General features: G+C 45.7%; 1 protein-coding gene across 1 annotated transcript in view; it reads left to right on the top strand.

The window, feature by feature from the left end:
- DIS3L2 (DIS3 like 3'-5' exoribonuclease 2) overlaps positions 1-15,342 on the top strand; it is a gene marked incomplete at its 5' end in the record, with an annotated part of 97,230 nt that overhangs the window by 23,993 nt on the left and 57,895 nt on the right. The window contains 2 exons of the mRNA XM_009873462.1: positions 2,116-2,223; positions 7,493-7,726. Coding sequence (XP_009871764.1) covers positions 2,116-2,223; positions 7,493-7,726 — 342 coding nt within the window. The remainder of the gene's footprint in view (positions 1-2,115; positions 2,224-7,492; positions 7,727-15,342) is intronic.

Raw genomic sequence — 15,342 nt, 5'->3', positions numbered from 1 at the left:
AGGATGCCCTAAGGCACAGAAATATTCAATAAATACTGACCGTTGTCAAATAATCAATCACAGAGTGGGGGGGAGAGAGAGAAAAGCTAGTAACTGCAGCTTTTAATTTGGGTGGAAAAGGGCATGGGACCTTTTATTGAATTCCCAGCACTTTGTTCACTGTAGCCTGAACTTCAGGGTCTCACGGTGGTCATGGGCGATCCTGGGCAGGCGGGGATTTCCGATAGTCTGTAAAGCTATTTCTCTCCTTTCTGGTACGGGTTGGCACCGCTCATGCTAAATTTATAATCTTGTGGCGTGGGTCCTTCCAGGCAGCATGGCCTAGCTCACGTACTGGATCTGTGAGTTATGAATGTGCCGGTATTGTTAACGTACTGTTCACAACTGGAATAACAGAGTTGACGGCCTTTGTGTTGCGGGAAACAGCTTATCGTAATCTGTGCTCTTGTGACCTTCCAGCTGAACCAGCGCTGCTGATTCATGTTGCAAGTGACTCCTCGACAGTCACAGACCATACAGTTAACCTTTTGGCATTAATGTGCACTGCAATTAGAATGGATTTATAGCCATCGGCTGGTGCCAAGCCGCAAATGTGATTAAATATTTTAAGTCTTTCCTTCAAAGCAAAAGGTAAATACGAAATGTGTGCACTTGAGGGGTAATGGACAGCTGAGACTTTTTTCTTCCTGTTTTCAAGAACAGTTGTTCCCCTGGCATCCAGGTAGAAGTTTGCTGAAATCACCGAATTGGTGTCACAGAGTTTGGAAGAGCTGGGGTTTGCATGCCAGTCAGCTTCCTGCTGGCCCTACATTTACAAGGTGGCAGACAGAGCGATCATGATGGGAGAGAAATTAAATATTAGTATTTTATGACAATGAAGTAAAACATTTCTCTCTGTGTTTTTCTGGAGTGTGCCAGCCTACCTCGCCACTCAAAATAAAAGTGATAACATGGTTCTTCTTTTAGAGCAGTTACTGCTTCTTCACAAAGGTAAATAATGAGAAGGGAAATAAGAATTAGGTTTGCTTCATTAAGCAGCTGCTAAATATTATCTTTACTTCAGTCCTCACCTGGGAAATAGCTCAAGGATGGTAGAAACACTTGGAGCTGCTCAGGTTTGTTCTAGTGTGAATATGCTCCAAAGCTTTCACTTTGTTCCTGTAGTCAGGCAGGTAATTCATGGTTTGGTAGTTTAATGTTCAGCAGCAGCAGAAATATTGATTAGTTGTAAGGAATTAGGACAGAGGTTAAAAATACCCAGCCAGAAATTTCTTTTGGCTGACATCTTATTCAAACAAAGTTGAGCGTAGCAAAATAGTAATTGTTCTCCCTCTGTTTGCAAACACCAGGTTCAATAATCATAAAACAGGTGCTTTTGTTTATCTTGCCAACATCTACACCTTCTTGTCTGTCCAACAAAGCATGGCTCAATTTTTATTAAAGGCACACAGCACTCCTGTGATGCATGGGAGAAGTTTCATTTGTGCCTTGCATTACTTGCCTGATTACACAGTTTTTCAGCGGCAAAGCAAGAAACACAGTTCCCAAATCTGAGCTCTTCAGCTCCTGCCTGCCAGGACCATGTTTCTTCAACATCAGATTTCCCGATGTGCTCAGCCTTCCTCATTCTTCCCAGTGCCAAAGCAGCAGTGGGACAGAAGTGGAAAACGTTGAACTTTGTGACCTTAAAAGCTGCAGAGTGAAGTGTTTGCATAACCGAGGATGCAGGATGCTCGCTCTGTTCCTCAGAGAGGAGCGCTGGGAATGACTCCCAGGCTGGAGATTAACAGCTGCTGTTGGTCTCACTGAGGGACAGGACTGATATGAGTGTTGGTGGCCTCAGCCGTGTCTGACTTCCTCTTATTTCAGAGGATTTGGTTTAATTACTCGTTCCGTGCCAGCGTGCTGTTTGCCATGTGATGTAGCTCTGGCATGAGTGATGCATCCCAGAGCTGTGACATAGCCACTCCTGCCACAGAGAATGTGAGCCTGAAGGTTTACGCATTTTCTCCTTTTCTGCGTTGTTGAGCCTTTTACCAACTGGTACGGGAAATTTGGCCACAGAGAGGACTCTGCTAAAAGCTTATAGCTCACCAAGGCTCTCTTCTCTTCCAGGTGATCCCGATGCTTCCCAGGCTGCTCTGTGAGGAGTTATGCAGTCTCAATCCCATGCAAGATAGGCTGACGTTCTCCGTGATGTGGAAGATGACTCCAGAAGGCAAGGTACCTCAAGTAGCAGGCAGTCATCCTGCTAATCAGTACCCCCGCAGTGGCCAGACCCTGCTCTTGCACAGAGAGTGGTAAAAATGCAATCCCGTAACACCCAGGCAGATAGAAAAGGACTTGGTGGTGAACAGTGTGGGACTGTCCCTGTATCTTGTCTTACCGATGAGATACTGTGGAACTTCCAACTGGGATAATCTCACAGGATGGTGGGGAAAGGAAGAATATTTGCATGAATCTCAGGAGCAGAGAATTTCCCGCTCCTTGCCAAGGTTACCCATCCATTTAATGTCTTACCTCCATCAGTGCTTTGGGTGGGACAGGATGTTCCCCCCTGACTCCAACCCCGCCTTGTGCTTGCAGACCGTTACACAATGCAGTGGATGTGGGCAGTATCCCTTGGTGGCCTCTCTGGTAGACGGGCTATTTCATTCTTCTTCAGAGCAGCAAATTACACTGACCCAAATAAAGCGTGATAGCTCTTCAGCAAAAGGACATCTCTGTCTTCTGCATATGTTATTTCCAGGGAGGTGTGGAGGCTGCTTATCAGTGCAGCTGCCTGCCAGCTCTCCTGAGATCTTCCTTTCTCTCCCAGTTCCTCTCCCATGCTCTTTGTAACCTTAACAATCTACTCTTTGGTGACCACAGGGTCCCCTCACTATTCAAGGACTGCCACCACCAGAGGACTCATCAGTCTACATGAAGCACACTTTTTGCCCTCAGAATTACATTTCTTTTTAACTAGTGTTGTGCTCATGCACAGCTTTCTCTATGCAGAGTATTTCCTGTGCCACTTTGGTAATTTTTCACAAAAATTAACTTTACTTCTTTATTATTGTCCATGCTGCTCTAAAGGATACTGGATCTTGTTTTGTGCTTCAGCAAAGCACAGTTGCAGTTCTGTTTCTCTGGAAAGTTTCTGTTCTGTCACTGTGTTGGGTTTTATTTGCTTGTTGTGAAAAGCATTTCACTTCATATAGTGACAGCATGATTACTCATGAGGCCTTCTCATAGTGGCTACTTGGTGGCCCTTTTATTGACTCTAAGTGGTCTTTCAACAGCTAATACTCAAGTCTTAATTAAAACAAGCCTTTAATTAAATCTTGTCTCTTGTTCCCTGCAATATATACCTTATCTGCTTTTCAGACAGTGTTCAGACAAACCCTGTCTGACCAGTGAGAGAACAGAGGAGCTGCAGCATCTGCTTCGCGCTTGCTCAAGGAGCTGATCTCCGGAGGCGCAGTGCTGTGGGCCGTGTCCACGCTGCCCCTTGGAAAGCAAACTGCCCACGGCCATCTCAACAAACTGGTTTCTCCTAGGAGGTCTTTCAGGACTGCAGTCTTAATCAAGATCACCTGATTTGAATATCAGGTGAAGGCCAGAGAAGAATTTCCTCCTTCCAAGAGGAGAAGTGGTTGTAGGGCTTTTGCCCAGCAGGGCATTCTTGTAAGAGCTTATCTCTTGCATTGGGACAGAATTTGTCTCCTGTCTTTCTAGGTGTTAGTACAGCGTAATCTCAATGTAAACAGGATCACATGCTCTCCCGGGCTCTGCTGGGTGAAAGGGAGATGAGTCAAAGGCCCCAACACTGCCTTTGAATCTCAGCTGGTGGCAGAGAGCCATGGGAACGCTGACAGTGAGCACAGGACATTCCTCAGGAAGGGATGCATGAGGCCAAAGAGCGCTCTGTTGCACCTCGTTGGCACAGCAGTACCCTGCCCCTGAGCTTGCACAGCAGATCCAAGCAGGACTACTAGAGGTGAGCTGCACGAGCTCCTGCTGTTACTGTTCCAAAGCAACCAAGTCTAGAGCTAGTGCATCTCCCAAGGAAAAGCCATGCAGATCCCTCACTTGAATGTGACTGTTGATAAACTGTTGGGATTTTTGATTTTTGTTTCTTTTAGAAAAATAATTCCGTGCTTAGCCTTTTCTCAGACGGAGGTACTTTCTTGTTTCTACTGCTTTTGGGTTCTGGAGTTTTTCTCTTCTAGTTTTCCTTGAGTTTAACAAACCTTTGGCTGAGCAGCACTCCACACAGCTCCATGGACTTTAGTGGGACAGTGTGACATGATGCATCTGAAATCACTTTCCAAGGGCAGAGACGTTGCTGTATTGTTGCATCTGTGCTGTTCTTCGGGAGCAGAGCTGGGCATTCATAGGAGCAACGAGGCATGTTCTTGTTCAGATGCAGTCAACAGAAAGATACTTGAAAACAAATGATGCAACTCTTCTTTTTAAGCCTGATGGTGTTTGAAGGACAACCCTGCTGGTTCCTTCTACTAGTGAGGAAGAAAAGTTGCTTCAGTCTGAAACAACCTATACAATGTGTCTTCCAGGCTGTTGTCATCAGCCAGGATGTGATACTGACGCTGCCTTGTGTAGAGAAAGTCCTCAGCCTCCTGCACAGCTATGTCACACCCTTGAAGAGACCTGTGCCACCAGGGACTGTGCTAATGGGAAGGTTTCAGCTAAGCCACACTGACTGGCTTCACATGATAAGCTGGGGACTACAGCTTTTTCTCAAAAGCAGCCAGAGCTCGGGGAAGCCTTAACATAACCCTATAGGTGCCTCAGATACTGGTACTCTGTCTAGAGTCTGGGTGCATCAGGTTTCCTGCGATGGGGGAGACCCTGCAGACTGGTCTTGTGGGCTACTCATCTCGAAGTCCCAGCTCACAATGCCCAAATGTTGCTCCCTCTGCACTGCTTTTCCCGTCCACCAGCAGGTGGTATGTGGGCCAGCCGGCCTTGTGCAGCATTCCCTGTAGAAGTGGAGCTTGCCCATTCCTCTGGTGGGCTTTCCAAACCAGGGATACAAGGCTGTGGTTACCCAAGATCTGGTTGGATGGCTGCCGAAGGCAGAGACCAAGGGTATTTCTAGGAAATACTTGGACAGTGGGTAGAGTTAAGTCATTGTGCCCCAGCAAGGCTGAGTCTGGCAGCTCTACTTGCTACACACAGGGCAAGATGCATCCAAACTCCGTTCCTTGTCTACATGACATGTGCTTAATGCATCCAGGCAACCTTGGTGAAAAGGTGTTTATTGAGTATGTTAATAAAATATCTCTCAGGGTTGTCATTGTCCAGTTTATACCTGTTAGAGCCATGGAATGGAAATTGGTGCTTGGATACCTTTGAGAGACCGAGAACAAAGGAATTGGGAAAACAAAGAAATAAAAGAAGTGTAGTATCTGCTAGTAAGGGGCTACTTGTCCTGATGCTTTGCTCTGAATGTAGCCCGAGATTTGATGTTCTAGGGTCCCAATATTCTACATCTCTCGACTTACAGGGAAGTGAGCAGAGCTCTGAAATATTTGGCTTCTTCTAAGCAAGCAGAAAAATTAGGATTTGTTGAAAGCTTCAAGTTCAGACAGCAAAGTGGAAATCCAGTCCATTGCCTCCTCCAAGAGATGGAGAGAGCTCCTGGAAGCCAGTGGCAGAAAGCACCATGTAGCCTCAGGGCTGACTTTCAACAGTAACCTGGGGAGTGGATTCTTTTCAGAATCGCCCTTCTGGTTTGTGCCCAGTCCTTAACCCTTTTCGACACACATGTACATGGTGGAATTGACTGATCTACTTTATAAAGCAAAATGAGAGTGCTTTCCAAACACAAAATATTTAGTGTGGAATAATATAGCAGTGAGGGCCAGAGTTGATAATGACCTTTGATGCAGAAGGAGATGGAGGAACCAGCAGGGAAATAGAAGTAATGTCTGAAAATGTTTGAACGGCAAGTTGAAAGAGCTGCCTGTTACAGCTGGAGGGTCTGTAGAAGTGCTCAGCTGATGTGAAGGCTGCTCAGCCTTGCTCCCAGATCATCTCAGCAAGGAACACCACCTTTTTGGTGCCTGAGTACCATCCATGTTGTACTGAAGTTTGAAGTATCTGTATTGTTAACCGGGTAACAGCCTTCGCCTTGCTGGAAGTGGATTTAAAGAGCAGTGCAGCTTCTTCCACACCAGAGATCATGCTTGGTTAATATCAGGAGGTGTCTTGGGTCCAACAGATTCCATCAGGTGTCACTGACCTGCGAGATATGAATTCCTCATCCCTATAAGAAGCTGAACCACATTTAATGGGATGGAGCAGGGGGCGGAGGTGGTGTTGCTAACACTGCCAGAGCGTCTCTGCCCAGCTTTGCGACTTTCTCTTCCTTTCTTTCTCTTTGGCATAGAGAAAGGGGCACCCACAGAATAACTGTGAGCCGAGGCTCAGAACGCTTTACATTGTAAGATGTGACTTGCTACATCTCTGCTGTTAGGAGACTTTCAAATTAAAAATGAGCTTAAATGCCCTGTGACTTTCAGAGCTCTGAGCTGCCGAGTTACGCTTAGATTCTTTGGAGCATAAGGAAGGAAGGCAGCAAAGGTATCTTGAGGATCAGTCCTTTCCTGGTAAGAATAGGGTTTGTCTTTCTGAAGGAATGTCCTTGATAAGTGTGTCATGGAGAGAGCTGGCTGTTCTCCTCGGACACCGCCACTTGCAGAATTTACCTTGTCCTGTTGTGCTGATGAAGGGGTAAGGTGGCACTTGTAGCTAAGGCAGAAATACAATTTCCATTCATTCTGAGAGCACTTTTGCTCTCAGTGGTTTATCACAGACCACATCCATCTCCAGAGCTCTCGGATCAATGCTCTTTGGAAGCTCAGAAAGGTTCCTGGCTTGAGTTTGGGTGCAAGACCATAGGCATGATCAGAGAAACAAGGGGCCAATGACTGACCCTCTTTCCTCCAGACCCACCAAAGTGCTACTCAGGCACTTTCACAAGTGTTAGTCAGACATGCGAGTTCCTGCAGTACTCCTCAAAACAGAATATTTTAAGGCCAGCCCCTGGTGTCCTGTTGGCTACACTTGAGCTGGAAGGGTGGAATGGAATCTGTGGTGTTTTAGATGGGAAATCCTTTCTTACGTGTGTCATCTGGCTGTTGCCACTCCTGCACCCAGAAACCTTTCAGTCAGCTGACTGGTTTCAACTCTCAGATGGGCTGTAATTTTCTGAGTTCTACGAAAGAGGGAAATCGGGTAGGGGAGGGCGATCCAAGCAGTTTTCTATGTATATGCACAATATTGTGCATATACGTGTCACTAGACACGTGTATATATAATGGGTAAAAGGCCTGATGGTCTCAGTATGAGAAGATCTTCACCTGAAGATCACAATCAGTGAAGAGGTCTGATTTCATTCCTTCCAGTGTCTATACCACTTACCAAGCTTCTGTGCACTGGAAGAATGAGTCCTCAGAGCAATTTATGCTTTCTAATTTTGCAGATCCTTGATGAATGGTTTGGAAGGACGGTCATCTGCTCCTGCGTGAAACTAAGCTACGACCATGCACAGAGTATGATCGAAAGCCCTGGGAAGGTGTTTGCACCTGAAGAACTACCCCCTGTCTCCCCTCAACACTCAACAGCCGAGATCCAGCAAGCTGTGCTGAACCTGCATCGCATCGCCCAGCACCTCCGCAAGCAGCGCTTCATCGATGGTGCTCTGCGCTTAGACCAGGTGAGCACAGCCCCCGTAAGGGCCTCCCACGCCACTGAACCAGTTTCACATTGTCCTCCCTAAGAATTTCCTGATCAGTCTAGAAACTCGAAGGGGAAAGTCAAGGTTGGAATAGAAAGGCAGGTTTGTATGCCAATTTCTTCTTAAGAGCGGCATCAGATTATGTACCAAAAGCACCGAGTAGGATGGAAAGAAAAAAAGTTTCTGTTTTTAAGGAGTGGTCCATCTTTCAGCATTTTTCAAAATCCTAAACCGCCGGTAGACTGGGTAAATAACTCATATGGTGAAACAAATCACGACGGTGTCATTTATTATCAAGCAGTTCAGGTATCCTTAGTGCACATTTTGCTGTGAAAGGCTCATCCTCCAAATTTATTACTGTGCTTGCAATACTCAGGTTTTCCACAGCTTTCATGGCAGTTCTCTGTGCAGGGAAAATAACTAAGTGTTATCTAAGCTAATACTTGTAAGTGCTGGGTGTGTTTCAGAGGTTTTCTGTCTGAGGTGATGTAAAGAATCTTGTATCAGTTGTGGTACGTGTCATTTCTATTTTATGAGGAGATTCAGATATTTTAGACTATCACACCAGAAACACTTCTGCGTTTGAGGTTCAGCTGCTCTGAGGTGGCTTCTGACAGTTTTGTTCCAGTAATTTATAAAACCCCTTGGCCTTCCTGAGCCCAAGACAAAATAATCTCTTAATATAAGGAAGCTCTATTGTTTCATTTTGCAAAATGGCTGTGGGTCAATGTAAGGATATTGCTGAGAAAGAAACTAGCATACCAAGATGCATAAACAGGACCATTGTATGTATGTATTGTTGTAACCCTTCCATTTTACTCAGCATTGTAGTGTTGCCTCCAGTTGCAGGAAAGTCAAATTGTAGAGAAATCATTGCAGAGCAATGAGGGCAAGGAGTGTCTATAATCTGTAATCTTACCCAAGAGAGCACGTGGCTTAGTCTGGCAAAGGTGCTGTAGAGAGAAGACAGTGCTTCCATGTCAAAGATGGGCAGGATGACACATTTTTATCTTGAGTTTCAGTAGAGGAGATTGGGGTTATGCTTTGGGATAGACTTTCTGGTGTAGTCGTGATGTCTGAGGCTGTATCTTACCTACCCCTGTTGTAGGGGGAGGTTAGGCACACGTAAGTGAGCCTGGAGCAAGGGCGTTTGCTCAGGGTCTCTCCTTGCTCAAAGGAAATAATCATTCTTAAAATTATACTCATAATTTTTAGAAATCAGGCACCCACTTTGAAGTCATGCAGAGCTTTCTTAAACCTCTTTTGGAACAGAGGCTTCCGTCTCTGGGGTTTATCGTACAATGGCTAATAAGCTGGGTTTTTGTTCCCAAGCACACTATGAATGCTAGAGAAATATTAAAAAATCCAGCCTTTGCACTCGATGAGCTTAACTGGAGATGCCTGGACTGGAACAACAGTCCATGGTGACTGGGAGCCCAGAGAGGTCACCAGCTGTGTTCCACAGCTCATGCCCACGGTGTAGTGCACAGCGGTCACCGTGTGTGTCTGAGCTGAGTACCTGTTATCAAACTAACCTCAGCGAAAATATGTTTTAAAACAGCTGTGACATTTTCAGTGGGAGGACTTGGCCAGGGAAGCATCCTGTTCGAGTGATACCCCATAGAAGATTAGCAGTGTTTTGTTTTGCTCCGTGCTGTTATAGAGTAGCTGTTCAAGAGAACGTATTTGTGAGATGGGAGTTAAAAGCCACGCTAAGGGCACCAGAGAGGCCTGATTCCTACTCAGCCTAGTTCCTAACCATCACAATAAACCGTGTTATGTCTCACAAGTGGCACTTTATGCTGCACAGAACCTCTCTCTCCTGACGAGAGTGTCGGAGGGAAAGTAATGATCTTGGAGAAGGAAGTGTATTTTAGTTCAAGGGGCACTGTCACTGTACTTATGCCTTTCAAGTACCGCCCTGATAGTTGTATTTTCATAAACTGCACGCTGCATGGCACGTGGAGAAAGCAGTCACTCTAAAGCCTGAGTACAAACAGTATGTGAGGGACATGGCCAGCAACGTAAGGCTGGACAAAGCAATCTGTAGCTTTTACTAGAAGGAGGTGAGTCCCTGTGCCCATCCATTTCCCTGGGTTCCCATGGATGCAGCTGTGCACCCAGTCTGACTTCCAGCCCCAGCTGAGTGAGCAAGGGTGGGTCCAGCTGGGAAACACACCTTTCTAATCACTGAACCTCTCACTGATTTCCTGGTGAGTAATGTAAATCCTGAACAATGGAAGACAAATTCCAGCAGGAAACTTGGGGCAATGAATTATCAGCTTCCAAATAAATATGTGAGTGAAGGAAATGATCATCCCACAGGCTTAAGGGAGGTGGGGGCTGGCATGGCTGATTCCTGTGCTTTTTTTAACAAGGGATGTGAGCCCTTTCCTACACGTTGCATTATGTGTGAGAGCTTCTACGTTGGGGTTACTCCTGATGCAACAGCAATGACTGTTTTTTCTGACTTCCACTGTGCCAGTTTTTAGTGTGATGTGCTTTTGTGCTTACTGTTGGTATTAAGAAAATTAAAGGGAAAAGAATCCCCTGTCCTACTTTGCCACTGGCTGTGGTGGCCTTGGGCTGGTGCTCTCCCTGCCTGCCTCAGTTTCCTCTTTGGAAATTATATTGATCTCACCCATAGTATCTGTATAATTTAAGATTTATTCTCCAAAACTAAGAATATCTCTCAGAGGAACCCATTCGTGGGTATATCTTTATAATAGCAGAAATACTGGTTGTCCAGGGAAGTCCTTGCTCCTGAAAACAGGATGGCTGCAGCAAGATCCAGTAATGTCAGGCTGACCGTGCCGTGGTGAGCAGAATATTTTCTCTATGAATGTCACTGAATTTTTATGACCTAGTGTGAAAGTGGCATCTGCCTGCCCATAGTTTTATCTTTTAGCAGTAATTTTAGAAGCAGAATCTCTGTAGCACAATGTATGAAGACTATCTTTTATGGTTTTTTAATAACTTGGGAATCATACATCAGGGTCACACAGAAAACCTTGAGACAAATTACAGAGGTAGCACGCGGTCTTGAAAGCTTAGGAGTTGTGGATTCCGCGTCACTATACATGTGTCTGTTTGGGGCTGTGTAATTTTGAATTCCTTCGTCAGCTTAGTCCTGGCCATGGCAACCTACGCAGCTGCCACTCTTTTTCCCCCAGTTCCTTTCATGCCTGTGTAGGGGAATCCTGCTCCATTGGACCTCACATCTGAGGACCTTCTTTGCAACCAGAGTCACACATCTGTCACTCTGTGGGGTCTTGCCGTCCTCATAAGCTCCTTCTGTTTTGTTGTTGGTTTTTTGTGGTTTTTTTTTCCCCCTAGAATATGGTTTCCTGTGCTGCCTTCCAGCTTCCTAGCTCCAGAAGACAGCTGAGCACTGTGTTTTAGAGGTTTAAAGTCTTTGCACCTTCAGTGGCTAAGGAGCTTATGCAATTTTCTCCACACAGACAGATATTAGTGTATTCTTTTTCCTTCTCATTTGGAGCTGCAGCTTTTAGATGTAAAGGCAAGAAGTGCTTTGTAATGTGACTTTGAAAAAATAATGTTCAGATATTTACAAGTTTGTCTTCCTGCCTGCCCCCCTTCTTCCTGCCCAGGACCGTGAAATGCCACCCTCGTGCTGTCCTCTCACAGCTCGTGGTGCACCCACACTAAACTGGAGCAGGGATTTGACCTGGTTTTTAAAAACTAGAGTGAGCCCAATTCGCAACCCACAACTTTCCTTTTTTTTCCTGGCCAGGTTACTTTGAAGCTGGATCACTTCCTCAAACCACAGCTTTTAGAAACACCAGCCAGAGAATCAGATAGAAACTTGCTTTCAACAAAAACCATCAAGTTCGCAGAAAAGCTCCTTAGCTCCAGCCTGCCTAGAGGAGACCTGCTGATAAATGGTTCTCTTTTTTTGTCCTCAGCAGTTTATAAATGAATCATGAGGACAGATGCCTTCAAGAAGACAGGTTAAAAAGGATTTCTGTGCATATTTAAAATGAGAATACCCCGGGATGCTGATCTGTCTCTATGACAACTGTCTGTGAGCTGAGCAGTGGCTTTTGTTGTGCCGATGATTCTGCCTTTGCCAGCTCACTTGATACCTGGGTGCTCAAAACGTTGGCATTGACCAAAGTGTTCATTGTGAGAACAACCTAAAGTGCATTTGCGTTAGACAGTTAATGGCATTGAATTGTTTGCTGGAATAGCTTCTCCTTGTTTTCCGCACATCAGACATTCAGCTTTGCAGGTGTGTAAGAAAAAGGAAGATAAAAGGGCCAAAAATGACAAAGATGAGAATGTTACACAAATTTAAGGGTTGAATTGCTAGTGAAATGGTCTTGCTTCTCCTTGTTCCCAGCCTGTGTGCTGTGTCACTGGCTTGTCATCTGAGCAAGGATGGCTTTTCCCTGTGGGTGTCTTGTTTTGAATAACTTTAAGGTAGTAAAAGTCTGGAGACCTTACCTATGGTCCTGTCCCGGGGCTGCTGGGGATAATGAAATAAGTGATCTTTGAGAATAGCTTCATTTAATTGGTGGGACTCCTGAAATATTAGAGTATTTCTGCTTCAGGAGACATAGGGGAACAAGCACAAAGATCCCAAACAACAGAATGTGTTCAGAATACCAGCTCCAAAACACCCAGGTGCACAGCATACTGGGTATATTAACCAGCTGTGTGTAGCCTTTGAAGCTCTCTGAACTGACTCTGCCTACTTGATGCAAGCAGCTTTGAGAAGCTGACTCAAGCCATTCACACACAGAAAGCGAGGAGGAAGAGGGGCACTGTGCACGCAGGGTGTGACACTGTGTGTTGGGAAATTTCGTATTTAGTTGTGGCTAATGGGATCGGACAGAAACACGTATTTTTAGACAGTCGCTCCTTCTAATGCTGTTTAATTGGAAATCTCAAGAGCCACAGATTAATTACTGTCACCGTTAAAACTTTCCAATGTGAATGACTGCTGGAAATAATTATGGGAAATTGTTTTGTCGTATTTCCTGCCTCATATCTGTATAGTAAGCATTCAGGTTTTTTCTTCTTGCTGTGTGGAAGTAATAAATATTTCTACCCTGGTTAAACATTTATTGTGTGCAAAATACAATATATTGGTGTACTAATGGAAAGCACTTCAGGTTGGAAGAACTGTTTAGATGGGACAGCAGAGGGCTATAATGTTGGATAGACTTCAGTTAACGTTTTCCTTAGTAGCATGATCTGAATTTATGTCTTAAAAGGCTGGTAGGTGAGAAAGGCCATCCTGGCCTGAGTCCTCCTTGGTGCAATGCTTAGGTTTTCTAGGGATGGCTGCACTATGTGCTACTGCTGCACACTCTCCGTGCATGCCCCTTTCCTGCGAGGGGTGAATGACTTTCCACCAACCCCTGGCTTTTGGCTGCATCTCTCCGGGGAATGTTGCTTTATCGTGTTTTTGGCCAGTACCAAAGAGAAAGTCCTGGTGCTCATCAACGTGGGATGTCACTTTGGTAACAAATTTGTCTTGGATTTGGTTCCCTCTGGGTAGGTTGAGGTGTGTACCTGCTTTGGGTCTTGCTTTGGCCCCAGAGAGAATCCCAAAACACCCATTTATAAAATCCTAAAAACTGGTATGATACCTCCCTGAAGAGGACGTTAAGACAGTGCGTGGACGTGACAGCGGAGGCAGAGTGAGCCGTATGTATGGTGCTGTAAGATAAATGGAAATGCAGACTGACAAGGAGCTTTCACTATTCACTTCCTATCACAATTCCACCATTGTCTGCTCTTTCTCTTTGATGTCTTGTTAGACATCACTGATACCCAGAATGGGGCAGCAGGTGCTATACGATCATTATGGACAGTTGCTTATACTGCATGATACATAAGGCAGCTGGGGGGATGCTCGATGTACTTGGAGATTAATTTCCTGAGGGGATTTTGTGTCTTTTGCGTAGCCTGCGTTAGCGAGTCAAAATGAGTATCTAGGGCTGCAGCTTTCTACTGGAGGATACTGCTCTTCCTCGCTGGAGTATTTGAAGTGCATTTGCAAAGGTGCGTTTGCACAGTAGGGATGATTTTCAAAATATTTTTCCTATGATACCACAAGAGAACGTGGTACTTTGAAGGTAAATGTGATGTCGTTGGGAACATGTAACGGCACAGGTCAAGTAGTTTGTGCCAACGCTCAGGATGCTCATGGAGTAGAGGTGTTGCAGGATCGTGAGGGGGTCTGTGTTGGCTGAGCATCTTTCTGCTTGCGTGGGGATGTTTGCATTGCCAGTACATTTTTAAAATATTTTGATTAAATTAGGATTTTGAGCAGAAAGCCCTCCAAATCTAATCTTTTGCCCTGGGATTTTAATGAAGTCCTCCCAGGGGTGTGAGTAGGATTGATGTCGTTGCACATGTCCTGCCGTTCCCTGATCGTTCTTTTAGAGCTGAGCAGCTGTGTCCCAGCAGGAGCAGGTGGTGAAGTGGTCAAGCTGGCTCCGGCAGGAGCGGGGAATCGGACACTGGAGCACAGAGCTCGGCTGTAGAGCATCGTGCTGGGAGCCGCCGCAGCCAGATGTCTGGGCAAACACGACTGGGAAGGAGCTCCCCACACAGTGGTGCTCTGGCATTAATTTACCATCAGTAATGCAAGAGTGGGTTATGACTTTATTCTTCCTGGAGTAAGTATTCCAGCCGCTAGCTCAGATATTCAAGTTCTCCGGCTGTGTACAAGTGTTTTTCTTCTAAACAAACACAGCTTAACCCTTGAGTTTTATTAAATCTACCATAGACCTGCAGGTTGAGAAACTTCTCACACACAAAAGAAAAGGGGAGGGGGGTATCTTAAAGCTTTAATTTTGAGATGCTCTTTGGCACAGCAACAGCTTCTTTTACCTGCAAGTCTCAGAGCAGAGGCTGGTTCCATCCTTCCAGGTGATTGGGATGGCATGAAGAGGTGGAGCAGTTGCCTGAGCTCCTGCAGTGAGTCCGTGGCAGAGCGGGCAGGACAGCCTTCAGCTGATTCCCAGGCCAAATCCAACACCTTAGGCCAATGCTGACCATCCTCTTCCTCTCATGTTTATTGCTGATGGTTATTGAATAAGACGTGGTGCTTTTTATTTCTGCTGTTTATTGCTAGCCCAGTTAAGGTCAATTTTTTTTATCCCAGTGCCTCAGCGGGTACTTCTCGTCATGATGCGGAGCAACGCAGAAGCAACCAGCACGTTTTACAAATGGTCTCTCTCTGCAGTCCTTTCAGTTCTCAGGCTTTGCTTACGTGTGCCAGGACCAAGCCGGTGTGCTGCTGTTCCATGGAATTCTCTCCTGCTTGCACGGGACAGAGTTGCAGTGGCCAGTACTCTGTCATACTGTCCAAATGACTTGGCCTTTTCCATTGAATGAATCCACTTGGTGATCAGCTGGTCTGGAAGGGGCGTGAGCTGGCAGTCAGCACATGCTGACCTGCAAGTAGGGTTGAAGGGGTTTGCTGGTACTCCAAATTCACACATGAAGTAGACATCTCTTGGTTTCCTGGACTAGCTGGAGACAGACAGGTCTTGCCCATGCTTATGTGATAGATGGCCTGGGGTCTCTTGCTCACAGGGACCTCAGAATGGCATCTC

Source organism: Apaloderma vittatum, unplaced genomic scaffold (assembly GCF_000703405.1).
Source record: "Apaloderma vittatum isolate BGI_N311 unplaced genomic scaffold, ASM70340v1 scaffold14787, whole genome shotgun sequence".
NCBI classification, from domain to species: Eukaryota; Metazoa; Chordata; class Aves; order Trogoniformes; family Trogonidae; genus Apaloderma; species Apaloderma vittatum.
This window is presented reverse-complemented; position numbering and strand designations above follow the sequence as displayed.